General features: G+C 38.5%; 1 protein-coding gene across 2 annotated transcripts in view; it reads left to right on the top strand.

Moving 5' to 3' along the window:
• EPM2A (EPM2A glucan phosphatase, laforin) overlaps positions 1–27875 on the top strand; it is a 100534-nt gene that overhangs the window by 60358 nt on the left and 12301 nt on the right. The window contains exon 3 of one of the 2 annotated variants that reach the window (XM_088024237.1): positions 23035–23276. The exons of the other annotated variant lie outside the window; for it this stretch is intronic. Coding sequence (XP_087880363.1) covers positions 23035–23276 — 242 coding nt within the window. The remainder of the gene's footprint in view (positions 1–23034; positions 23277–27875) is intronic. 2 annotated transcript variants of the gene reach the window in all.

Below are 27875 nucleotides of genomic sequence, written 5' to 3' on the forward strand. Positions count from 1 at the left end.
TAGGTGTGAGGTGATATCTCACTGTGGTTTTCATTTGCATTTTCCTGGTGATGGGTGATGTTGAGCCTCTTTTCATGTGTTGGCCATCTGTATATCTTCTTTGAAGAAATGTCTGTTCATGTCTTCTGCCCATTTTTAAATTGGATGATTTGGGTTTTTGGTGTTGAGTTGTATAAGTTCTTTTTTTTTGAGAGAGAGAGAGAGAGAGAGAGAGATCGATTATGAACAGGGGGAAGGGCAGAGGGAGAGGGAGAGAATCTTAAGCAGGCTTTACTCTCAGCGCAGAGCCTGATGCTGGACTTGGTCCCAGGACACTGAGATCATGACCTGAGCTGAAATTAACAGTCAGTCACTTAACATACTGAGCCACCCAAGTGCCCCTTAATAAGTTCCTCATATATTTTGGATATTAACCCTTTATTGAATATACCATTTGCATATATCTTCTCCCATTCAGTAGATTGTCTTTTAATTTTGTTGGTTGTTTCCTTTGCTGTGCAGAAACTTTTTATTTTGATGTAGTCTCAATAGTTTATTTTTGCTTTTGTTTCCCTTGCCTCAGGAGATATATCTAGAAAGATGTTATGGCCAATGTTGGAGAAATTACTGCCTGTGCTGTCTTCTAGGACCTTTATAGTTTTAGGTCTTACATTTAAGTCTTTAATCCATCTTGAGTTTATTTTTGCATGTGGCGTAAGAAAGGGGTCCAGTTTCGTTCTTTTGCATGTAGCTGTCCAGTCTCCCCAACACTTTCTTGAAGAGACTTTCTTTTTCCTATTACATGTCCTTGGCTCCTTTGTAGAAGATTAATTGACCATATAATTGTGGGTTTATTTCTGGGTTTTCTATTCTGTTCTATTGATCTGTGTGTCTATTTTTGTGCCAGTACCATACTGTTTTGATTACTACAGCTTTGTAATATAATTTGAAGTCTGGAATTGTGATGCTTCAGCTTTGCTTTTCTTTTTCAAGATTACTTTGGCTATTCAGGGTCTCTTGTGGTGCCATACAAATTTTAGGATTGTTTGTTCTAGTTTTATGAAAAATGCTGTTGGTATTTTGATAGGGATTGCCTTAAATGTGTAGATTGCTGTGGGTAATATAGACATTTTAACAATATTTGTACTTTCAACCCATAAGCATGGAACGCCTTTCTGCTTCTTTGTGTCCTCTTCAATTTCTTTCATCCGTGTTTTAGAGTTTTCAGAGTACAGGTCTTTCACCTCTTTGGTTAAGTTTATTCCTAGGAATTTTACTATTTTTGGTACAATTGTAAATGGGATTGTTTTCTTAATTTCTCTTTCTGCTGCTTCATTATTGGTGTATAGAAATGCAGTGGATTTCTGTATATTGAATTTTGTATCCTGCAACCTTACTGAATTCATTTATCAGTTCTGGTAGTTTTTTGGTGGTCTTTAGTGTTTTCTATATATATATAGTATCGTGTCACCTACAAATAGTGAAAGTTTTACTTCTTTCTTACCTATCTGGATGTCTTTTATTTCTTTCTCTTGTCTAGGACTTCCAATACTATGTTGAATAAAAGTGGTGAGAGTGGACATCCTTGTCTTCTTGTTCCTGACCTCAGGAGGAAAGCTCTCAGTTTTTCGCCATTGAATATGGTGTTAGCTGTGGGTTTTCCATATAAGGCCTTTATTATGTTGAGGTATATTCCCTTTAAACATAACTCTGTTGAGGGTTTTTGTTATGAATGGATGTTGTGCCTTGTCAAATACTTTCTCTGCATCTATTGAAATGATCATATGGTTTTAAAAAAATTTAAATTCAATTTAATTAACATATACTGTATTATTAATTTCAGAAGTAGAATTCAGTGATTCATCAGTTGCATGCAATACCCAGTGCTTGTTACTTCAAGTGCCCTTTATAATGCCCTTCACCCAGTTACCCCATCCTCCCACCTACCTCCCCTCCAGCAGCCCTCAGTTTGTTTCCTGTAGTTAAGGTCTCTTATGGTTTATCTCCCTCTCTGTTTTCCTCTTATTTTACTTTTCCTTCCCTTCCCCTGTGTTCATCTGTTTTGTTTCTTAAATTCCACATATGAGTGAAATCATATGGTATTTGTCTTTCTCTGACTGACTTATTTAGCCTAGCATAATACCCTCTAGTTCCACCCACATCATGGCAAATAGCAAGATTTCATTCTTCTTGATTGCCGAATAATATTCCATTGTATATATGAACCACATCTTCTTTATCCATTCATCTGTGGATCGACATCTGGGCTCTTTCCATATTTTGGCAATTGTGGACATTGCCGCTGTAAACATTGGGGTGCAAGTGCCCTTTCGAATCACTTGATCAATCATATGGTTTTTATCCTTTCTCTTATTGATGTAATGTATCATGTTGATTGATTTGTGAATATGGAACTACCCTTGTATTCCAAGAATAAATCCCATTTGATCATGATGAATGATTTTTTAAATTTATTGTTGGATTTGGTTTGCTAATGTTTTGTGGAGGATTTTTACATCTATGTTCATCAGAGCTATTGGCCTGTAGTTCTCTTTTTTTTGTGTGTGTGTTTTTGTCTGGTTTTGGAATCAGGGTAATGCTGGCCTCATAGAATGAATTTGGTAGTTTTATTTCCTCTTCTAGTTTTTGGAAAAGTTTGATAGAATTTGCCTATGAACCATCTGGTCCTGGACTTTGGTTTCTTGGGAGTTTTTTGATCACTGATTCAATTTCATTGCTGGTAATCAGTCTGTTCATATTTTCTATTTCTCACTGCTTCAGTTTGGTAGATTATATGTTTATAGGAATTTATCCATTTCTTTTAGGTTGTTCAATTTATTGACATGTAATTTTTCATAATCTCTTACAATCCTTTGTATATCTGTGGTATTGGTTGTTATTTCTCCTCTTTCATTTGTGATTTTGTTTATTTGATTCCTGTCTCTTTCTTTTCTCTTTTGTTTGATGCATGTAGCTAGAGGTTTATTAATTTTGTTGATTTTTTTTTAAGATTTTTATTTATTTGTCAATGAGAGAGAACGAGAGCATAAGCAGGGGGAGTGGCAGGCAGAGGGAGAAGCAGGCTCCCAGCTGAGCAAGGAGCCTGATGCAGGACTCAATCCCAGGACCCTGGGATCATGACCCGAGACGAAGGCAGACACTTAACTGACTGAGCCATCCAGGCGTCCTGTTGGTCTTTTAAAAGAACCAGCTTCTAGTTTCATTGATATGTCCTATTGTTTATTTATTTGTTTTTTTTGAGTTCCTATATAATTTATTTCTGCTCTGATCTTTATTATTTCCTTTCTTCTGCTGGCTTTGGTTTCTGTGTGTTTTTCCTTTTCTAACTCCTGTAGGTGTAAGATTAGATTGAGATTTTTCTTGCTTCTTGAGGTAGGCCTATATTGCTATAAACTTCCCTCTTAGAACTGCTTTGGCTGCATCCCAAATATTTTGGACTGTTGTGTTTTCATTTTCATTTGTTTCCATGTATTTTTAATTTCCTCTTCAATTTCTTGGTTGACCCATTCACTGTCTAGTAGCATGTTATTTAATCTCCAAGTGTTTATGCCCTTTCCAGATTTCTTATTACGGCTGAATTTTCGTTTCAAAGCATTGTGGTCAGAAAAGATGCATGGTATGACTTTGATCTTTTTGAATGTGTTGAGACTTGTTTTGTAGACTAATATATGATCTATTCTTGAGGATGTTCTATGTGTACTTGAAAAGAATGTGTAGTCTGCTGTTTTAGGGTGGAATGTTCTGAATTTATCTGTTAAATCCATCTGGTCCAGTGTGTCATTCAAAGCTAGTTTCCTTGTTGATTTTCTCTTTGGATAATCTGTCCGTTGATGTAAGTGGGGTGTTCAAGTCCCCTACTATTATTGTATTACTATCCATTAGTTCCTCTATGTTTGTTATTAACTTTTATGTATTTGGGTGTTCCCATGTTGGGTGCATAAATATTTATAATTGTTATATCTTCTTGTTGGATTGTCCTCTTTATTGTTATATAGCATCCTTCTTTGTCTCTTGTTACAGTCTTTGTTTTAAAGTCTATTTTATCCAATATAAGTATTGCTACTCCAGCTTTCTTTTGATATCCATTTGCAAAATTATTGTTTCTCCATCCCCTCACTTTCACTCTGCATATACCTTTAGGTCTGAAATGAATCTCTTATACGTAGCATATAGATGGGTCTTGTTTTTTTATCCCTTCCATCACCTTGTGTCTTTTGATTGGAGCATTTAGTCCATTTACATTACTTTGGATGGACTAAATGCCATTCGCATTCAAAGTAATTATTGGTAGGTATTTATTGACATTTTCTTACTTGTTTTGTGGTTGTTTTTGTAGTTCTTCTCTCATCCTTTCGTTTCTTGCTCTTTTCTCTGATGGTTTGCTGGCATTCTTTAGTGATATACTTGTATTTCTTTCTCTTTATTTTTTGAGTGTCTATTACTGGTTTTGATTTGTGGTTACCCTTAGGTTTGTATATGACATCTTCTGTCTGTATTAAGTTGATGGTGACTTAAGTATGAACCTATTCTTTACTTCTCTCCCCTCTGCATTTTAGGTATATGGTGTCTTATCTTACATCAAAAGAACTCACAAAGTGAATTCTTTGGCTGATTTTTATAGATATACTTATTTTTTCTGCTTTTGTGCTTCCTACTTTACTTTTACTTATGGTCTTTCCTTTCCGCTCAAACAGTCCGCTTTAACATTTCTTGTAGGGCTGGTTTAGTGGTCGTGAACTCCTTTAGCTTTTGTTTGTCTGGTAAACTCCTTATCTCTCTTAATTCTGAAAGATAAGATAGTGGCTATCCTTGTAAAGATTAGAAAGGAGTAAGAGGAGAGTTTTCTAGGGTTTGTGGAAGTTCTGTTTCTGGATTTGGGTGCTGGCTATATGTTATATTCAGTTTGTAAAAAGATTTATTGAGCAGTCCACTTATGTGTATTTTTAATGTATATTATTTTCAATAGAAAGTTTTTAAAAGTTCATGTACTCAGTCTTGCAAATACTTAAAAATTGACAGAGTAAAAAAAATCCTAATATGTTACAAAGATAAACAACCAAAATGACTTACTGCAACGTTTCTCTTCAGCAGTTTCCATCAGAAAGTTAGATTCCTATTCAAAGTAAACAAGTAGGGATGGTAAAATAAAAGGCAGAGAAAAACAATTGTTTTTGAAGTCCATAACTGATTTTCAGTAGACCCACTTAAATTGTGTTTTAGATCTTTGGTACTGTACTTATTTTACTTGTTGATGTTTATCTCAAGAATGTGATAGGCCAAATGGCTGTATTTGTGAAAGTGCTTTCCGATGTTTGCTAAAACACATTGGAAAAGCCAACATAATAGCACTATAGCTTTTTATAGATCATAAAAGAAACAAATAAGGCCTTGGGGCTCCTGGGTGGCTCAGTCGTTAAGTGTCTGCCTTTGGCTCAAGTCATGATCCCAGGGTCCTGGGATCGAGCCCCGCATCAGGCTCCCTGCTCAGCAGGAAGCCTGCTTCTCCCTCTCCCACTCCCCCTGCTTATGTTCCCTCTTGCTGTGTCTCTCTCAAATAAATAAATAAAACCTTAAAAAAAACAAATAAAACCTCGTAAAAGTATATTTGAAGCTTCATAGATCCTAGTCAGGAAATGGAATTATTTAATGTTTCAATAAAGCCATGGGACCATCCTTTCATGTACCATAAGTATCGCGCCAGCTGCCTACTTTTAATATCAATGAGAAGAGGATGGATAGAATTTTCACACCTGTAATTTGTGTTGGAAACAATAAAAGATACATGAACATTTTCTACAGATCCCTTTGACCTATTTAATAAAATAACAGAATCCAAAATTATGAAAATTTTTTAAAAAGCTCTTGAGTAACTGAGGGGCTTACTGTGGCAGGTGTGTTGGTCAATAGGGTGAGCATGATATTACTCAGGGCTCTCAATGCCTGCCAAACTCCCTCTTCTGTTGTGGCTATTTTATATTCATGACCATTCTTCTTCCTTTCCTTATGTAATATAAAAAATCCACCACTTAATTCCTGATTCTGTTTGCTGGATAGAGAAGGCAGTTCATTAATACATCACTCAATTGTTTCTCGCTGCAGATGGGCTATGCATTGCTAGGCAGAGGTAAGGGCTCTCAGGAAAGCTTCCTTTACATTGATAGAAACAGGTGTTCTCTTTTAGCTGTCAAGTCAGCTCCCCTCCGAGAATCTCGGATAAGTGGTCCAAATTACATCTAAGAGGAAAATTCGCCCAAGCATAATTACTTTTCATCAGGGTGCCACAAATAACAAAAAGAACAGAACACTGGAAGTATATTGTAGTCTACTTAATCACCATCATTTTAAAAAGCTGATGTTGAATTCCTTACTTCAAGGCAAATTGTATAGCTTTGGTGGAAAATTAGGCATATTTTCTAAACACTAAATTATGTTTCTTCTAATTCACATTTGGCTAAGAAAAGCTGGCTAGTCTTTGTAAGCAACGGAATATAAGAGATAAGGTTTGCAGCTGCCATTTCAAACAGTGCGTTTTTTTTGTCTATTCTTTAATGGCTTCCTGTGTTTTTATTCATATTGAATGAATCTCCTTCTTTATTTTTCTTGGTAGGATAAATTTCATCAGGGCTGCTGTCTATGCAGGATGTAGGCAGATGTCTTATATCACCTTGACCTTCCATCTCCTGTTGTCCCTCACCCGCACCCAAGAGCGGAACTTGTGGAGAGCAAGAGATTATTAATAGGGGTAGAAATAGTAAAGCTCTGCCCAGTGATAAACAATTATCTAGCACGTTGCCTAAGAAATCCTGGTCATCAGAATTTTAGATAGCATCTCTCTGCACTTAAGAGAAGTTCTAGAACTGAAAATCTTGGTTGAGGCATGATGGAAAATTTGAGACCAAAAAACCTGGTGTGTGACTACAAGCTCAGCCGTTGATTAGATATGGGGAAGTTGCTTAAACCTTGCAGGGCTTGGTTTATTCATCCATAAAATTAGGATAATAATACCTATCCTATAAGAATCAAAGAGCCTAAAAAAACGTTTTTTTCCCTAGGGTTGTACTTGATTATTAGTAGTAATTATAAACAAAAGCTAATATTTTGGGGAGGGTATGTAGACTTTTGGGGAGATGGTGGGAGAAAGTGCCTGTCATACATTAGCACCTTCAACCAGGGTGAAGGGCTTCAAGTCACCTTCTGTTTTCCCAGTTGCATTCTGTTTGTTCCCCATCAGCAGCTCTTCTGTGATCCTTGCTCTTTATCCTTTCCAGCCAATTATGGAGAGCCTCCCACCCTCATAGCCGCTCTCTCTTTCCTTCCCACATTGATGAATGTTTCCTTTGGGTTGATGGACTAGAAATCCCATTCATAAAATCAGATTTGTCTTGATGATTAAGTTACTCTGGGCAGAGCTATTGGCTCCCCAATACATTACATACGTAAGGCGGGATCGGCAGGCTTTTCTGTAAAGGGTTGGGCAGTATGTATTTTAGGCTTGCTGGGTCATATGGTTTCTGTTGCAGGTAGTCAGCTCTTTTGTTGTAATGTGAAAGTAGATATAGACAATATGTTATCAAATGAGCATGGCAGTGTTTGTTGAAACTGTATTTACAAACAGATGGTGAGCTGGGTTTGGTCCATGGGCCAGTTTTCTGGGTCCCTAAGACATAGAGATGGATCACCCTGTACCAGCGTTTAAGGGACACAACAATCATGCAGTGAGGCTTTCCTGAAAATGTGCTCTCTAGAGCATCTAACCTTAACTGGCCAAATATATTTTTGAAATGCTACATGATTTTTCCCCTTCTTAGAGGTTCACCAATGCCTTAATACACTAAAGGCCCTGACTTTTTTCAGGGGTGTACCACGAGTAATAGGAATGATAACTAATGCTTTCATAGTGCTTACTATGTGCCTGGAACGGTTCTAAATGCTCTGACATGTATTATTTCAACTAATCTCCCTGTGAGATGTAGAGTATTGTTAATGCCGTTTTATAGTTGATGAAACTGAGGCACTGGCAGGTTAATAATCTGCCCAAGGTATAACAGAATTAGTGGAGCTGGGGTTCAAAGATAGGCAGCCTGGCTCCAGAGTCTGTGCCGTTGGCCACCGTCACCTCCATGTAACATCTGGGCATCGATGTGCAGTAAATACCATGTGAGCTGGGAAGGTGCTTCTTTACTCTAGTTCTCTCAGTTTACACATTAGAAAATTGAGGTCTAGAGAGATTCCAGTGACTTTGCAGGGTCACAAGCATAATTAATAACTGAGATAATTTTACAAATCAATTAAATCACTGCTTGTCACTTGAAGAAATGCTTAAATTAATCCTTTATAAAGACAGAAAATCCTTTTAAAAATGAGTAATCACCTCTAATTTCCTTTTTCCAATTCAGGTTTTTATAGCCAGTTCCATTTCAGTGGGGTAAATGTTTGATTTTTAAAAGGTGGAATTATTTCCACTTTAAAAAAAAATAGGATAGGCAGATCTTAAATCTCCAACTCTCACCTCTCTCTCAGGCTCTAAATCAGTGTTCCCAAGACTCCGAGCACATCAAAATCACTTGGGGTCCTTGGAAAAAATGATGCTGAGCTGCACCCCACCACCTTAGAAATTGTTTTTTTTTAAAAGATTTATTTATTTATTTTAGAGAGACAGAGAGAGAGAGAGAGAGAGAGAGAGAGAGCAGGTGTTGGGGAGGGACAGGGGGAGAGAATCTTCAAGCAGACTCCCCACTGAGTGCAGAGCGTGCTGTGGGGCTCGATCCCACCACCCTGAGATCATGACCTGAGCCGAAGGCAGCCACTTAACTGACTGAGTCACCCAGGTGCCCCCAAAATTCTGTTTTAATTGAGGATCTGGCCTAAGTATTTCTAAAGATGTCTCCAAGAGATTCTAGTATTGTATCCAGGCTTGCGAATCACTGCTCTAGAATCACATTTGTTATTGTCTGCTAAATTTGTCCACCTACATTAACAGCTAACATTTAAAATACTACATGGAATAAAATAAAACTTATGTGGGCCATGGGCTATAATTTATAAAGTTGTGACCACATTCCAGGTGTGAGTGGAACTTTATTATTGCAGATAATTTGTGCTGGTGGCTATAATCTTCAATCAGTTTTATGTGAGTGGGACCTTTAGATTGACATGCATAACTGCAGAACCAGACTAACTCAAAACTCAAGGATTCTCGTAGGTTGCTACAAGTCTGTATGGCTCAAATAGAGGCTGTTCTCTACCTTTTATGTGGATGTTTAATGCCTGGGACTTATGGTAGAAGAAACAAGTATTTTGGAGGATTAGTTTTCGCCACCATTCTTCAACTACTTACAAATGTAATCATTTATGATAGAAGACTTTAGAGAAGAAATCATGTATAGTAGAGGAGTTTAGCATAGAAATAGACCATCTATGAGATCAAATGGGATTGAAATTATCAGGATTTGAGATGGTCTAACTACTTTCAAACACTAAATTTGTCTTTAAGTTTTCTGGCAGTAAAGGCAAAAAAGGTAACATGTTAAGGGACATAGTTTTATATTTTGGCTAAAAACAGCTTCCACATTACAGAGAAAATTGTTATTTTTGAACTGATTTCAACCAGTAATTTAATACATATATTTTTGGGATAACACAGTAAAATATCTTTACCACAGTTTTGCAAAAGTCAGAAACGCTGATCAATTGATGATAGTTGAATAAATCCTCATATAGTTGAATGAACCAAATATCATAAGTAAAGACATTTCTATAGTTGTTCATTCACTCATTCATTTATTCATTCAGTCACCTGTTTGCTTTTAATTGCTAACAATGTACTGGATACACTGTTAAGTTCTGGGAATATGGCGCTCAATAAGATCATTCTTGTTCTCAAGCAGCTCACAGTGTAGAGGAGGAAATGCTCAGGACAACCAACATTTCAGAGTGAGAGTCCAGAGCTGGAAATAGAGGTGTGTGGTCATTTATTTATGTTATGGCGACACAAAGAAGGAGGACCTAAGTGAGATTATGGGCAATCAGAGAAGACTGAATAGGCTTAATCAGATAGATGAGCACTGAAAATGCATTTTAAAAGGAAGAACATAAGGTTAAGCAGCAGGGAAAGAATACAGGGCATTCAGGAGAATTACAAATATCTCTCCTAAATTGGAGGATGGGGTTCACTTGGGGATGTGGAATCAGAGATGGATGTAGGGGTCAGATTCCAAAGATCAGACCAAAGGCTTATAGACTTTATATAAAAGTGATGGATAGGCACCTGTTTTAGGAAGGGGAGTCACATGATCAGATTTCTGTTTTAGAAAGATTACTGTAGCTACAGTGTGGAAGGGAGACAGACGGGGAGGTCACTTAGGAGGCTGTTGGTGTAATTCACTTCATAAGTGTTGAAGATCTGAAGGGAAGCAATGCTAATGTAGACTAGGGGATAATGTAGAATAGCTAATATAGACCGCTATTTAGGGGATTGACTTCTATGGGTTAATGACTGTAAGAAGGGGAAGAGAGAAGAATTAAGTAAAGTTTCCTGGCTTAGATGATTGGGCAGCTGTGGGATAATTTACAGAGATCAAGAACACCAGAGGAAAATTAGGTTTTCGGGTAGGGAGCAAAGAGTGGAAGATGGTGAAGATGAGTTCATTTGGTGCTTATGGGACATTGAATGGAGAATTCCAGTAGGGCATTGAGGTCTGAGCTGCAGGCAATAGTTTTGGAATTTATCAGCATGTAGGTGACAGTTATAGATGGCAGTGTATATTTGGGAGATGACTTACAGTCTGGAACTATGAGAAACACTCACACTTAAGAGGACACAGGGCTTATGAAGGAGACAGAAACATTAGTAAAAATAAACTGGGTGTATGTGTGGTAATGGAAGTGATCAATAGGATACATGCTACCACCTAGGGATGTAATCTGGAACAGAGATGGAACTGAGATAGGAATACATTAAACTGTCTGTTGAGTATCAGTTGTGCTGGATGGGACTTGAGAGTGTTGGCTCTCTGACACTAGACTGAATTCTCTTAATGGGAGCCTATGGTTGGTTCATATTGTTTAAGGGACATATGCTTTAGATATCAGATATATTTCAAAAGTTTGAGATCCTATCATTTCTCCATACACTTAAGCCCATTTGTGAGTGCAGAATAAATATCTTCAAAAGTCTTAAAGAAATCGAAACACTTGCATAGCACAAGATGGAAACGACAATGTCCTGGGCTATGAAACATGGAAGAGGCAATTTTAGCTTAAAAAAATTAAGGCTGATTTCTACCAATTAAGCACTTCAATGAGTGCTCAGTGGAATGGATGATCTTAAATAAAACTCTATTGGGAAGGTCTTGCCAGAACAAATTAGCTGCCGATAAGAGCACCATGTAACTGAATGCACTCTCTCCATGACTAGGTTGTTGAAGATTACCAATTTAAATATGACAGTTTTGGTTGGGGTATGATAGGGACTTAGCCTGTTTGTGAATTGTATTAGACTACATGTCTGTTTAAGACCTCTCCTAGTTAGGGATAACATAAGGAGATGAAGTATCACTAATTCCTGGCCTCTTTTCCCATAGCTATGGATCTTCAGGGTCTCTGGGTAACTTAAAACAGAGGCCTTTTCGATTTGCATTATCTTTAGGAGGGTTTACTGGCTACCGTGACTTCTCTCTGTACATTGTGAAATATACTGTACGTGCCCTGACTTCAGGCTGAATGAAAGAAGCAAAACGTCCCAGGGCTTTTGTAGGTCTCAGTATTGGAATGTTTGTGGTTTAACATCTCTCCTGGTCTTACCATCCTAACTACTAATATCTCAAAGGGGAAGAGGAGGTGTTTTTTGTTTGTCCTTCTGGAACCTTACCTGATTTCTAACACCTCTTGCTGCAACACTGCTAATGGCATCAGAGTTTTCAACCATTTAATTCCCTTGATGCCCTATAAATTTCAAGTCTTACGTGAATTTTCCCTGATTTTCAGCATCTACATGTAAAAAAGTCTCCAACTACATTTTAAAAAGATAACACAAAAGGAAATTTTAGGTCTCTATCATGAAGCCGATGAGCACTATAAAAAAGGAGAAAAGAGGAATGTTTTAGAGCGAAGGAAGGTTGTTACATAAGACAGTCATTTGGCTTCTTGCAGGCTCTTCCTCTGGAAAATCAAGAAAGAGGACTGAATGTCATTTTAAAATGTTCCATAATTAGAATTTAAAAAAATAGCATTCTCTCTGCATGGTTAATATTAGGCCTCTAATACTGGTATCAGTAGTAGAGATAAAATGCTTGTCTTTCTGTTTGTTCTAGCAGGACAATCTTCTTTTACTTATCAGTGTGCCTGAGTACTGAAGTCCTGAGTACTGAACTGCAGTGAACTGTTGTGATGTATAATAAAACAATGATAGTATTTAGGTCAAATACCATTAGTAGAGTACTTCTTGCTACAAGGGAGCTTGTAAAAATGCAGAATCTTAGGCTCCATCCCAGATTTACTGAATCACTGTCTGCATCTTAAGATGATCCCTAGATGATGTGTCTCCACATTAATATTTGAGAAGCTCTGGTTTAGATGGATAATAATGGTAAAACTATCCCACACTTTTTTTTGGTTAAGAAAACTATAGTGAAAACACCTGTTGTGTTCCAAGTACTGAACAGAATTTTTTTTTTCATACTAGAAATTCTTTGTATTTTAATTAATGATTGGTTGGCATTGAAGAATTACTGTAGAAAAGAAGAAAAATGAATTTTTTTCATTTGCTGTCGTGTGTTCTAAATTCCTTTTTTGTTGTTGTTGTTCTAGAGCTGAAATAAAGACCTGCAGGTATAAAAAATAAATTTTAATAATATCTCTTTAGTGAACTGATTAAATAAATAAATCAGTTTCCTGTGTACCACTTGGTCTACAGTGGATATTTCCTTGAAATGAGATAAATCTAGTTGATAGTCAACTTATCCTGCATACAAAGTTCTTACATCAATAAAACCCCTATGGTATTAACATTTCTATAATGGATATAATGATTTGTGTGGAAAACTGAAAAGAAGTTTGAATAGTTTGATATCATCAAGGCTTTAAGCATATGGATGCCATAAGCATGATGCGTGGTATATAAAATGTTGGTTACTCTGAAACTTGTAAAAATACATAGTAAATAAACTTAGAGAGCTACAGGCTTCACTGAAGGCAGACCTGGCTAAGAAACTGTAGATTATAATATCACATTAGTAAATTTAGAGTCATTTTTTGAATTTTCACTTTCTCTCTACTCTTTCATCTCATTAATGTGCATTCTGCTGGTTCCACCACTAAAGTATGTTTTGAGTTAATCCACTTTTCTCTATCTGCACCAATAATTATTCCAAGCCATCACTCTCCCAAAGGTCTTCCCTTTTCCTCTATAGTTTCCTGTTCTATCTTCTGCCCAATCCATTTTCCACTAACGGCTAGAGTCACCCTTTAAAAATGCTAAAACAAGTCCATGTAACTCCTCCACTTAAAACCTCTCACTGCTTTTTCATTGCACTTGTAGTGTTATGCAAATTCCCTAGCAGGTCAGTAAGGACTCACAGGGTCTTCTCAATCTAACTCATGCCATGCCCCTTTCTTGCTCTTTCTGGGCTTCTCTCAGTTCCTAAAGTCTACCTCACTCTTTCTCACCATAAGAATCTTGAATGTCTCCCTCTTTTTGCCACATCAGGTCTTGGTTTTAATGTCACCTTTTTAGGGAGGACCTTCCTCACTGTCTTATCTAAAGTCTGGCTTTCCTGTGATTCTCTATTTTAACTCCCTGTTTGTGTCCTCAGTAGCACATTACAAGTAAGTATTATACATTTTGCATATTTATTTGCTCACTGCCTGTCTTCCTCAAAGAATGCAGGCTTACATGAGGGCATACCTTGACTGTCTTGCTCACCGTTGGTTGTTGAGTGCCTGGCAAAAAGGAGGCATCGTTACCTATTTGTTAAATAGATGGAATGACTTTAAAACAAATACAGGAAAAAATCTTACATTTAATTTTTAATTACTTCCTTGATCTTCAGTGGTTACTAGTTCATTATGCAAGTGATTAATTTTAAACAAATCCTTTCAAGTTCATTATGTGAGAACATATTAAACATGACATTTTGCTCTTTCAAGGGGTGCTCAGCATTGCAAACAAAATTAACATGCCAAGAGACAGAACATTTTGTTGAAATTTGTATCACAGTAACCAACTGAGGCTGCTTAGCCTAGTTATTTGCCTCAATCTTTGTGTTACCTTGACTAAGAAAGTGAAGTGTGACAGTTGCCTTATTTATTGCTATAATCTGTCAGTGTGGCATATAAACCAGATTTCAGGGCAACAAGGGCTCAAAACCAAGAAAGCCAAAGTCTCTTGGACTCAGAATCTTCTTCTTCTTCTTTTTTTTTTTGTTAAAGACTTTATTTATTTATTTATTATTTATTTATTTGCAAGAGAACGAGACAGAGAGCATGAGTAGGGTGAGGGGCAGAGGGAGAAGCAGACCCCCCACAGAACAGGGAGCCTGACGAGGGACTTGATCCTGGGACTCTGGGATCATGACCGAGCCTAAGGCAGACGCTTAACTGACTGAACCACCCTTGGACTCAGAATCTTAACAGGTTGTGAGTCTGAAGACTGTGCTCTTATACATTTCAGGTGATTCTCCGTTGAGATCCATTCCCTGAAAGCCAAGCAAACAGGCCCAAGACTGTATTGTATTTATGAAAACTAGGTATCTAGTTCTAAAGAACTTTAGAACTGAGCCATTAGATTAAGAAGGAAACCCAAATAGCACAGCCAGGGGCCTTATGATCTTGTCTGCCATGTTGGAGATGCTCACGTGATGGACTGAAGGGCATGAGTCAAGGAACGAGAATGGGTAGTACTGTTGTGTAGGAGGACAACTGGAGTGCCACAAGCTAAAGCTAATTGTAGAATTTCAAGATCAGGATGAAAGGTGAAAAATATCTATTAAAATGTTTTACTTTAAGTATACCTGATTTATGGATATTGGAAGAATCTGGATGGTTGATTAGTTTTCTGGGGCTGCTCTAACAAAGTACCGTGAACTGGGGTGGTTTTTAAACAACAGAAAATTATTGTTTCAGTTCTGGAGGCTAAAAGTTCAGGATCAATGTGTCTACAGGGTTGATTCATTCTGAGGGCTTTGAGAGAAGGCTCTGTTCTGAGCCCTTCTCCTTGCCTTGTAGACAGCTGCCTTCTTTTATCTTCACATCATCTTCTCTCTCTGTGTGTCTGTGTCCAGATTTCCCCTTATAGAATAACAGGCATACCGGACCCTAATGGCTTCATTTTAACTTGATTGCCTCTTTAGGGACCCTGTCTCCAAGTGAGGTGACATCTAAGGTGTTGGGGGTTAGGACTTCACCATGGAAATTTTGGGGAAACTCAAGTCAATCCATAACAGACCTTAATAATTATTATATGGCATTTTAAATATAGAAAATAAAAACATATGACAAAAATATTTGCTTCATGTGGCTATAAACTACATAGCACATCCAAAAAAAAAACCTAAGAAACTTAAGTGTACCTGTAGAAATTAGCATGTGCTCTCTATATACTATAGTCTATAACCTATAAGCAAACTATAATAAAACTTTTTTAAATAAAGAAGTTAGTATCACTCTCTAAATTGAAATTTGTCTTTGTGCAGTCATTCAGCCTTAACTGGAGTCTTTGGGGTAGAAGTTTGGTATTAATAACATAACACTCAACACTAGAGGGCAGATTTTTAGCAGAAGGAGTTACATGTGCTAATGAAGCTTGGAGCTTACTGGAGGTTGATTTTAACGTTTCTCTTGCTTTCCCACTAATGAGATCTAAATGATAGGACTGATAGACTTTTTTTTCTTTACCCATTATTTAAAAGCCAGATCACATTTTAATTTCACATTGAATTGCCCATAAAATATTAAATAAGGTAAATGCAACAAAATTATCCAACTTAGAAAATGCGCTAATCATTTTCTTTTTTTAACTCCTGAATCATTAGCTGGGTTTTATAAAGAACCTCAGCAAAATCCATTTTCTCCCTCTGTGAAACGGTGCTGTGTCTTTATGGCCAAACAGAAGGCACTGCCTTTATTTTTTTTATTTTTATTTTTATTTATTTTTTAAAAGATTTTATTTATTATTTATTTGAGAGAGAGAGAATGAGAGATAGAGAGCATGAGAGGGAACAGCATCAGAGGGAGAAGCAGGGAGTCCGATGTGGGACTCGATTCCGGGACTCCAGGATCAAGACCTGAGCCGAAGGCAGTTGCTTAACCAACTGAGCCACCCAGGCGCCCAAGGCACTGGCTTTAATAGTTGTGGTCTCTTGGGGTGATAAGAAATAAACAAATCCTGTGTTCATACATTGATCCCATCATCCCATGTTTCCTAACTTTTTTTTCTTATGGACAAAATATAATGCTAATTTTCACCTTCAGGAAGAGGTTATTCTGCCATTTTTCAAGGCCATTAGTGATGGAACTTGAGATGTGGAGTCCATACAACTGGCTTATTTGCTGATATCTTCTGTTTTTCCTTTGCCCCCTCCTCCTGTCAAAACCCGGTGGTATTTTCTGCAAAGTGCTTGGATGCTCATTCGGGCTGATGTACTCATTTTTGCCGGTAAGGCCCCCTTTGACTGACAGCAGAGATGGAACAAGCGGGTGCTGATTCATACACTTCACTTGCTGTTGTAACAGGGGCCCTGGCCTGACAGGTGAAGCGAACGTTGTAGTATTGTGATGTGATTACCTGGAACCACAAATCCAGATTCACCCAAATGAGTGAAATTGATTCTGATTTGCAGTCCAACAAAGGTTCCAGAATATCAGCCATCCATCCACCACCACAACCTTCACCAACCCCCCCCGCCCCCGGTCTTTAGCTAAGTTGTAACATTACTAGGATGGATTTTATTTAAATACAATTTTGTTGAATCATGGTGGCAGTAGTCAAAGCTCAAATGAATAAACCTTTTATCTGCAAAAGTACATTGGTTTTTTTGCCAAAGTACGTTCTTAATGAATGTTGCTATATTAAATACTTGTCATGACTCAGAAGTAGATTTAGTTTTGACTTTTTGGAAGATGCTACCTATTAAACACATAGACATACATCCTCATAGCTACTCTTTCCTAACAGTTTCCCATTCCCCACTCTCTGTCTGGGGATCATTTTTAGTCTTGAAAGTATTTTTGGAGAATGGTAGGGACTTAACGCTTATATGTGTGTGTAGGGCTGAGCAATCCATGCCCTTTCATTGCCATATTTTTTGGTGCATTAAAAGGTATTGAGATCTCTATACTAACTTTCTACATATTTATTGGGATCGGCCAGGCTAGTGGTTTTGGAATCTGGCTGCATATGGAATATATAAACCCTGGTTAATTTCTTGAAAAAAAAAATCCACAGAATCATAGACCTAATTCCACAGACACTTAATGACTGACTACCTCTGGACTAGATGTTGGTAATACAAGTTTTTATAAAAACTCATGTGGCTTGAATGCAAAGTCAGGTTTGGGAACTTCTGGGTTGATTGTCAATACCCGTTAGATGCAGTGGTTTCTCCTGACCTTTTCAGATGATCTGTAGTTGAGCTGCCAGAAATCTGATGTAACTCATGACCAATAGTAAGCTATTCATAAAGTACTAATTCTCTGGAAGTTTTACAGGGTAATTTATAATATAATTGTGATCTATTTATTTCTTAATTTCATTATTATATCTTTGAAGTTTTGTATGTCTTGCATCAAAACTACCTTTACAGAGGATTTTTATTCCCTAAATCCCATATTTCAACAAGCTTCTTTTTACCTTAAAAAAATCCTGATTTTTAAAATTGTTTAAAGTGTCATTGATGCCGAGAGAAGATTAAAAGATGAGATGAGTAAAACTTGATTTTTAATGGTGTCAAATCATTCTCTTTTGAGTGGATAAGTAAAAGTCTAATTACTGTTTAGAAAGTACATCATGCATCCTATTACCTCCAATGTATCATGTAACTAGAAATATACAACCTATTAATAGAGACAACAAGCTGAAATAAGATGCATATAAAGGGCACTTTGGCTGTCTAATGAAGCAGGATCCATTGATTTGTGTGTTTCCAACAAACTCAGTCCTCTGGCTCCACATCTCATATAACGATTCAGTACCATTTACTTTATAACTTTAATTCTCTATTCTTCAACACAGCACTTGTTTTCAAAATTTATCTTTAGTGATCTACCTCCTAGATTCAGCACATCTTGCTTAAAAAATCAGGAATTTAAGAATTTATACTCATTTCTTAAATATGGACTCTGACTTGTGGCACTTCTAGAGGAAGAATTGTTATCAAAAAGTTAGAAATACCTGATTCAGAAGCTAGTGTTGATGTGTGTGTGGGAATGTATAAGTGTGTATTCCAAGGGCTTATTTCCATTAGAAACTTGATGTGGGGAAAGGTACCAACTTTGGGCCTGTTTACCTTTGACTTGTTCTGAGTTTCCTGAGGTCCCGGTTAAAATACACTTGAAGACCAGGGCTGAATGAGATGGTAGAGTAATACCTACCCCCCCCCCCCCCCCCAGTAACACAGTGTGATTCTATATACTGACTCTGGCTTGGCATTCTGATTTCTTATTTTGTATGATTTGCTCTTTGTATATCTCTAGGCACTATTCTTTTGTCTATATTCAGATCTTGCATGCAGACGCTTATTTTGGCATTTATTCTCTAGCTGCATACTAAGTGCTATGCACTCAAAGAGTGCAATATTCCGGAGAACTCTGGGTAACGTTTGGAATTTAGCTTGCCTGTCCTGAATGTTCATTTTAATATTTTACCAGTCCACTTCAAAATTTTACCAGTAAAAATGCACTGTTGTTCAAAAGGTTATATTTCTTGGTTATTATCACTGGGGTGTCTACTGCCCTCTTTTCCAGCTTTGGAAACTTCAGTATGGTCTGTTCAACCCTGCAGCCCACCCCTAGGATGACAGCCCACCACTGCTGCCCACTAGGCCTCCGGCAGGGAACTGGAGAAGAAAGCTTTAAGGGACAGTGGAAGGAGGGATGGAGCATGTACAAGATAGAGCTGGTCCCTGCTGTCACTCAACAGCCAGAGGGAGGGGCCAGTGACCCAGCCTGTGTGTCCTTTCCATTCCTGTGAAGACTGAATACTCAGCTAACAGTGTCCTGGTCAAGCACCTCCCTTGAGCACTCTCCAGGTGTCCCTGCTAACGATTTTTCTGTCGGCCTCCTGGCCTCATGGGATATTTGAGAATTCTTTAGGGTCAAGAATAAAGTGAAAGGCCTTTGGATCCCATGCTCGTCTTCACAATACCATTAGGTTTTTTCTCTAACTATTCTCTTTATTTTAAATTTTGTTGCCTTTATTTTTTCCATAATCATCTTCAATAGCCCATAAGAAATGCCTAAGAACCTATTAGGCTTAGAGCCCAAGCAGCAATAAAAATTGGTTTATCTTCTGGAGGGTAAGTAGGATGCAAGTTTTAGGTGATGCTGGATCTTGAGAGATATTTTCATTGTGGATGGGTAATACCCATATTTGAGGATTAGTCACCTGGCTTTTTACATTAGCATTAACAATGACAACAACAGCCAAAAGGAAAGAAAAAAAGAACCAAAACACAAAAGCAAGCTAGATTTCATTTAAGAAAATAGGATGAGTGTTCTAAACTCTGTAGCATTCTAATGAAGGATACACAGAACGATGGAAAATTATCTGAATAGTCAATACAATACAAAATAAATTACTAAAATAAGTAAATTATAACAAATAGACATAACTTGCATTTATTGTACATCCACTAATATCAGTCCTATTCAGATACCTTATTTATTTGTATTTACTTTCCATGAATTAGTTATTTTTAGACCTATTTTAGAGAGAAGACCACCAAAGGCTTAGAGATGATAAATAACTTGGCCTAATGTCAGACAGTTATTACCGAGTGCTTTTAAAATGATCATGTTAGGATTGGCATTTTTTCTTGTGTTCAGTGCCCTTTCCATTACACACCACTTAAAATGTTGTAGTGCTATTCAGCTGTGTTATATTAGACTTTTGCTTCACTCTCTAGGTCTCTCTCATTCTATACATATGTACGTACATACGTACATACATATTTAAAAATATGATACAGAATACCATCTTATCATCAGAATGACATCACCAATGAGCCACAAACTGTCAGATATGTTGGTCTTATTCCTGCCCCATATTCCCTTTCTTCTTACATAGAGTAAGGAGTTCTATTCCACTTCTATTCTCCTAAACAAGACTTCTTAATCACAGCATTATTGACATTTTGGTCTTGATAATCCTTTGTTGTGGGAGCTGTCCTGTGCATTGTAGGATGTTTAGCACAATCCCCGGTCTCATTCTATGAGGTGCCATCAGCACCACCCAGCATCATCATCTAAAATGCCTCCATAATCATTGCCAAATAGCCCTTGGGAAACAAATTTGTCCCCAACTGAGAAGGACTGCTTTAAGCTCAATATGAAAGTAACTTTATAAAAGTGTAGTCCCTCTGCTCAACTTCTTTCCTGCGCATTAGGGACTTTAAGGAATTAATTATTTAGGCACTGTATTAGAACAAGTCAGATTACCCTGTGGGAACAAACAATGGCTTAATGCAACGAGCCATTGGCTCTCCAGGGCAGCTGGCCTTCCAAGGTAGCTTACCATTCGAAGCTACTTCAGTCTTCCAGTAGCTCAGTATCCACATGTGTTTCCGTGATCCTCACAGCAGCGAAACACAGAGCATAGAGCATTGTGCACAAGGTCTTAAATATGTCCCTCTGGAAGGGACACGTGTTACTTCAGCTCACTTTCTATCGACAAAAGTAAGTCAGGAGCTCGAACTTTCAGGCAGAGAAGTAGTTTAGTCATCCATGCTTGAAAGAGGATAACTGGGAACACTGGTGAGCATCAAGTGGTGTTTGCCATCATCATTTATGAACTGTTGTCTGAATGCTCTATATTGAACCTAGTAAAGTTCTAGGTGACATGATTCAGATAAAGTTGAAACAGAGTATTCGTTCTGGAGGAACCCATTAGTTCTGGAGAGGATGTACATGTGTGAAATAATCAGTGAGCAAGACAATATATACTACATGCAATAAATTATAATAATGTATATTACATTTATATATTATTTGGAAAATATTTGCATTTTTATGATGTTTGCATGATATGTCTTTTGGATTCTGGGACCCAATTCCAGTATGTGTGGCGTGAGGGGATTTCCCCATACATCCAACTAATTTTCTGGAGAACAGCTTGGTGTCTTAATTCTGACACTATCTACCTGGAGATATCATCAGCTTCTGCAAGTTAAGAGTTAAGTCCTATAAGATGCTCCCCCACTCTTCACTTCAGATGCCACGTGCAAATGAAGGTTGTTACCCGTGCTTCTGATGGACTGGCTATAAATCAGAGGTACTCTGACCCTTTCCAATTTTGGGTTTTGATTAATTTGCTAGAGCAGTTCATAGAACTCAGGAAACATTTTACTAGATTACTGGCTTATTTTAAGAGGTATAACTCAGGAACAGTCAGACAGCATAGATGCATAGGGCAAGGAACATGGGAAATGGCATAGAGCTTCTATACCCTCTTGGGTAGCCCCACTCTTCCTGCATCACCAACCCGGAAGCTCTTGGAATCATGACCTTTTGGGTTTTATGGAAGCTTCATTACATAGGGATGGTTGATTAAATCATTGGCAATTGGTGATTGGTTCAACCTTCAGCTCTCTCTTTTCCCAGAAGCCGAGGGGTGGGTGGAAGTTTCTGTCCTCTAGTCACAAAGTTGGTTCCCCTGCCAACCAGCCCAGGGTGGGTGCTGTTCTAAGTTACCTAATTAACATAACAAAAACCACTTTTAGGGCTTTTATCACTCAGGAAACTGTGCTGGAAACTGAGATGAAGACCAAATACATATTTCTTATTATAAATCATAATATCACAGTATGTCTATCTATTGTTTTTTTTCTTAATGTCCAATAAAATTTCATAAATCTTTCTGGTTAAATGTATTCCTAGATGTTTTATAATTTTCTTTCTATTTTTGAATGAGATTCATCTCCACTGCCCCATTTCTACCTGGCTTTTGTGAGTACATAGAAGAGCTGTTTGATTATTGTACATTTTCCCTCATCCAGATATCTTAATACTTTTAATACTTGCATAGCTTTTGTAATTGAATCTTTTAGGGAGTGGTTCTCAAGGTTTTGCACTGAACGAGCAGCATCAGTATTGCCTGGGAACTTGTTAGAAGTCCAAATTCTTGGACTCTCAACCCAGATCTACTGACTCAAAAACTTTGAGGGTGGGGTCCAGCCTTTGGGATATTACATAGAGAAACATGCTTGAAAAAAATATGAACATTTTCTTTCTTTTTTTCCAGTTAGTTTTATTTCTTCTTATAGCATTAGATGAAACATATAGGACAATGTTGGGTACTAATGGATATAAGCTTGACTTTGATTTTGTTTAAAAGAAGATTGTTGTTTGTTAGCTTCTTGTGTTTAAAAGTTTTCCTACTATTTGAAATTTTTATGTAGAGTTTTAAACAGGAACAATGGCTGATTTTGGCAAATGAATTGACTGATATAATCATTGAAGTTTTGCCTTTAACTTGTTAGTGTTTGAAATATGTTGAGTTTCCTAATGTTGAACCACATATACATTCAAAGAATAAATTCAACTTATTTTAATATGTTGCAAGATTTGTCTTGCTAATGCTTATTTCCTAGCATTTTAGTTAATAGAATTATTTCCCTAAAAATGACACCACCAGTATTTTTTCTTTCAATAATACTGTTATTATATCACTAATATTATTACACCATCTAATATTGTTACTGCAGTTTTTCCTGTGCCAGATTTAAAGGTTAATTGCATTTTATTACACCGTGTTTTCTGCAGCTCCTCAGAGCTCAAGCCATGACAATAACAACAATAATATTTGCCTTTATATATTCTCATTAGAATTCTACCAAATATCTGGCTGGGTAGCTGCCCTCGTCAAGTGGAACATATAACCATCAAACTGAAGCATGAATTGGGGATTACAGCTGTAATGAATTTCCAGACTGAATGGGATATTGTACAGAATTCCTCGGGCTGTAACCGCTACCCAGAACCCATGACACCAGACACCATGATTAAGCTCTATAGGGAAGAAGGCTTGGTCTACATCTGGATGCCGACACCAGATATGAGCACCGAAGGTAAGCATCAGAAGAATCTTTCTGGCTTCTTGTTGAATGTGTTTCAGAGAGGCCCTTACTGTCTGTCTGTCTGTCTGCCTATCTACCTACCTACATATCTTTCTGTTTATAAATGAATGACTTAAATATGAATGATAGAAATGGAATCAATATAAGGTTTTAGATTTAATATATTTAATGGATTTTGGCACATTGGCTAAGATTCTGTTTAACATGGCTCCTTTGATTTGTTTATTTATTAAACATATATTTATCATGTATCTAATGTATATGTGGCATTATGCTGGCAGCTAGGAATAAGTGGTGAGGAAAAGCAGGCATAGGCCCTGTCCCCATGGAGCTAGTCCTAAGGGAAGACATGCATTCATCAAATGACCACAAATAGAAATTTACAACTATGATGACATTTTTGTTAGGAAGATACTGCTATGAGAGCATGCACAGGCAAATCACATATAGGAAGAGGGTCAAGGAAGGTTTGTTTGGGTATGTTTGAGCTTAAGTCTGAAGGTTAGAGGAGGTGAGGTGGGAGAGAGGCTCCCAGCAAGAGGGCTGCCAACTTGGGAAGTCTCTGCTGCAGGAGAATGTGGAGTGTTACAGGACCTACAAGTTGGCACTGTGGACAATGGATGGGAGATGGGCCCAGAGTGGATCTGGGGACCTCAGTTAGGGGATTATGTGATAGTTGAAGCGGGAGATCATGAGAGATGACACAGCTGGGAGCTGTGTGGCAATTGCGAGCCTGCAGTTCCAGCATGAGTACCAGCCGAGGATGTCTCTGTGAAGGGGCTTTATGACATGGGTGCTACTGGGGCAATGAAAGACAAATAAGGCATAGTTTTGACCTCCTAGCAAGAGGTGGTAAGAGAATTTCAAAACTTATTACAATACAGAGAAGAATGTGATGTGAGGAAGGAGTCAGGTGCTCCTGGTGGGTTATGGGGTGCTGGTGGGGGAGAGCACAGGGAGGCTGTATCCGTGTCATGTGGTATTTGAGGTGGACCTGGTTTTGACAGGTCAGTGGGGAGGAAGGAAGGGCATGCCAGATGGAAGAAACAACATGGTCAAGGCCCAAGGCATGGGGTTTTACAGGAATGCTCTGTGTTTCAGCTTGGTGGTCCAGTAGGGTGCTTGTGGGGCAAGGAATGGAAGAGCTAGAACCCTTACGCTACTAGTATCAACCAGATGTCAGCAGGGGGCAGCAGAGAGCTGTGGGAATGGCACAGACTCAGGGAGTTTGGTGAACTGCTGTTCTGGGGGGAAGGAAGGAAGGCAGTTGTGCCTAGTCAGAAACGTTTCTACCATCAGTCCTCTTCCCCCCAAAGTACATAATGTATCAGACACTCTCTTCAGCGATTTCATGTCTTATCTCATTTAATTCTGACAACCCTCCAGGCAGATGCAATCATCTCCATCTTGCAGAGGAAGAGACAGGTACAAGAATGTGAAGCAATGTGGTCAAGGTCGTCGGAAAAGAGACACAGCCTGGATTTCAGCACAGGCAGTCAGACTCAGAACATTGCTGCAGACACCTCTCCCTGCACGCTCCCCTGGGCTCTCTGTGCACATTCTACAGACCACCACACTTGTAGTCCCTTGTAGTCACGATCACCTGGAGTTAGACAAAGTCATGAGTGGCCAGGGAGGTAGCTGGTCTCCCCAGAGTCAACAGTCCAAGATGCAGGTGGGCACAGAAGATCTCAAGGATCCTAGCGAGACTGCACGTCGGCCACCTTGACTCTTTATGAATCTCAGGTGGTTCCCAGGCTGGACTGAACCCTCACTGGGGAGGAGGTATAATTTTTATTCGTGAAGCAAGAGATGGTTTGGTTACTCCTGTTGGTAACACTGATCCAAAGAAACTTGTTGTAGCCATAAGAGCTCTGCTCGTTTCCAAGGGAAAAAAAAATCGCTTTACTTGCACGAAAGATCTTGGTTGAATCTAGGCCCACTGTAGTTGTGTTAAAGTCTTTTTGGGGTCTCATCACAGCCACAGCCGTGGAGGACCTTCCACACTGAGGAGGTTTGGCAGCACCTGTGACAGCAGAAGGAAAGTTCCTGGGTAGCTGTGTGATATCGAGCGGGCTAGTTCCTGCGTTTGGAAAACGGGGGTAATCATTTCTGCCTTATGGTATCAAAACAATAGAGTAAGATCATTGATAGGAAAGTGCTTTGTTTTTCCAGTTTCAAAAGAGACAAGATTGTTAGGTTCATGTGCCTGTAGCTTCCAGAGAGCATTCTGATTTTTGTTTCCTTGCTTCTGATTTTATAGCATTGTTACCCGGGTATAATGTGAGACAAAGCTCAGCACAGCTGACCTGCTAACTATGGCATGCATCCCGCTCCATCCCCGCACCGATAAGCTCAGGGCCCTGATGACCAATAGGCATTTGCTCAATAGTTTGGGGGTATGCAGAAGCCTGAGGGAAAACTCCATCCCCAAAGGCACACCGTAGTGGTGTTAAAACCTTTTTGGGGGTCCCAGGGTCACCAGGTCCCATCCCAGTCACAACAGTGGAGCACCTTCCACACTGAGGCAGTCTGGCAACCACCAGGACAGCAGAAGGAAAGCTCCCACCTGCAAAAGGCCGAACGCTAAGACTAAATGAAGGCTTCCTTTGGTTCAGCATGACCAGGGGAGTAATCAAAGGGTTAACGACCATTCCTGAGGCGCAGGGGTTGTTCTGACCAATAGATTAATCTGTGTGGCTGACATATTAGCACAATGAACATATAGATTAATTCAGCTGACTATTTTTGGAACGCTAGAGAAAAACCCATCTGGAAGTGTTTTGAGCTGTAGCATAATGCTGTCAGATAAAGGCTGAGAAAGAAGACAGTTTGTTAGGACTGACTGTCACCACCAGTTGTCACAGACCTGTTAACAATCAATTGTACTATCGATCCTTACTCTTGTACATTTTGTCACATGCAGAGGAGTTAGTTAGGTTTTTTCTTTCCTTTTTTTGTTTTTTTAATTTTGGTCTGTACCTTTCACCTGAGACATGACAAATCTCCCAAATCTAGCATTCATCTGACAAAAACCAAATCTGTTCATTAAAATTCTGTTTTCCTTCATAGGAAGTACTCAGATTGTGTTTTGACCTCTGGCAGGGCAGTGCTGGTGATAACAAATGGTCTGCCCTTGCCTCCCAAGTGAGGGCATGTGCTTCCCAGAGTCCTCAGCTACCCCTTTGTTGTCACACTCAGTTCTTCTCTGACTCAACACCGCGTTCAGCTCTGCCACGATGCTGACACTGACCTTGGAGCCAGGGCATGTGAGCTTGGGCCTCATTGCCACCGCCTAGCTCTGTGGTATCAAGTGGGCTAGTTCCTGCATTTGGAAAATGGGGTAATCATTTCTGCCTTACAGGATTATAACAATAGAATAAGTTGATTGACATGCAAGGACTTTGAAAATCACAAAGTTGGGACTATATTTTTAGTCCCCAATTCTTAAGTTTCTATTGAAGGATGTACTGGATGATATGGACCTTATCTATATTACATTGCAAAGGTGGAAAAGGAGATATGCTCAAATAAAATAATAATATATTCAGCCATAAATCTGCCTGGAGTAAAAAAGGAAGGTGTGTGTGTGTATGTATGTGTGTGTGTGTGCACATGCACGTGTGTGTATTTTGGAAAGGCTGAAAGTCGGTCCAGAAATAATTTCTTTCAAGGTCAACCTTAGGTAAAGGGCATCTTCAGGGCCTTTTCCATTCCTCTCCCTGAGTTCAGGTCCTAATGCCACAGGCTGTTCCCAGCATTTCCTTGTCCCTCTTCTCCCAATATTTGTTTGCTCAATGCATGCTTTCAAGAAGCTTTTAATCATTTCAGAGTTGCATTAGGCTGAAGGAGGTGTGGGCCACAAGTTAGATTAGAGGAGTCTAGTAGTGTCTCAGATCTAATCAGTATTATTGGATTTTGTTTCATTTTATTTTTTATTCATGCACTTAATGAATGCTTATTGAGCATCTACTGAGAGGTGAGGCCTGTTTTAAATTCCAAAGTAAGAATCACAGACAGTGAAATGTTTTTTCTTTTCCCAAGTTTATTTATTTATTTATTTATTTATTTTTGTGATCTTTAAAAAAATTTTTATTGTTATGTTAATCACCATATACTACATCATTAGTTTTTGATGTAGTGTTCCATGATTCATTGTTTGTGCATAACACCCAGTGCTCCATGCAGAATGTGCTCTCTTTAATACCCATCACCAGGCTAACCCATCCCCCACCTCTTCTCTAGAACCCTCTGTTTTTCAGAGTCCATCGTCTTTCATGGTTCGTCTCCCCCTCCGATTTACTCCCCTTCATTCTTCCCCTCCTGCTATCTTCTTCTTTCTTTTTTTTTTTTTTAACATATATTGCACTTGTTTCAGAGGTACAGATCTGTGATTCAACAGTCTTGCACAATTCACAGCACTCACCATAGCACATACCCTCCCCAATGTCTATCACCCAGCCACCCCATCCCTCCCACCCCCCCACCACTCCAGCAACACTCAGTTTGTTTCCTGAGATTAAGAATTCCTCATATCAGGGAGGTCATATGATACATGTCTTTCTCTGATTAACTTATTTCACTCATCAT

Source organism: Eumetopias jubatus, unplaced genomic scaffold (assembly GCF_037043125.1).
Source record: "Eumetopias jubatus isolate StellerSeaLion01/CBP00866 unplaced genomic scaffold, mEumJub1_p1.0 scaffold_6, whole genome shotgun sequence".
NCBI lineage: Eukaryota > Metazoa > Chordata > Mammalia > Carnivora > Otariidae > Eumetopias > Eumetopias jubatus.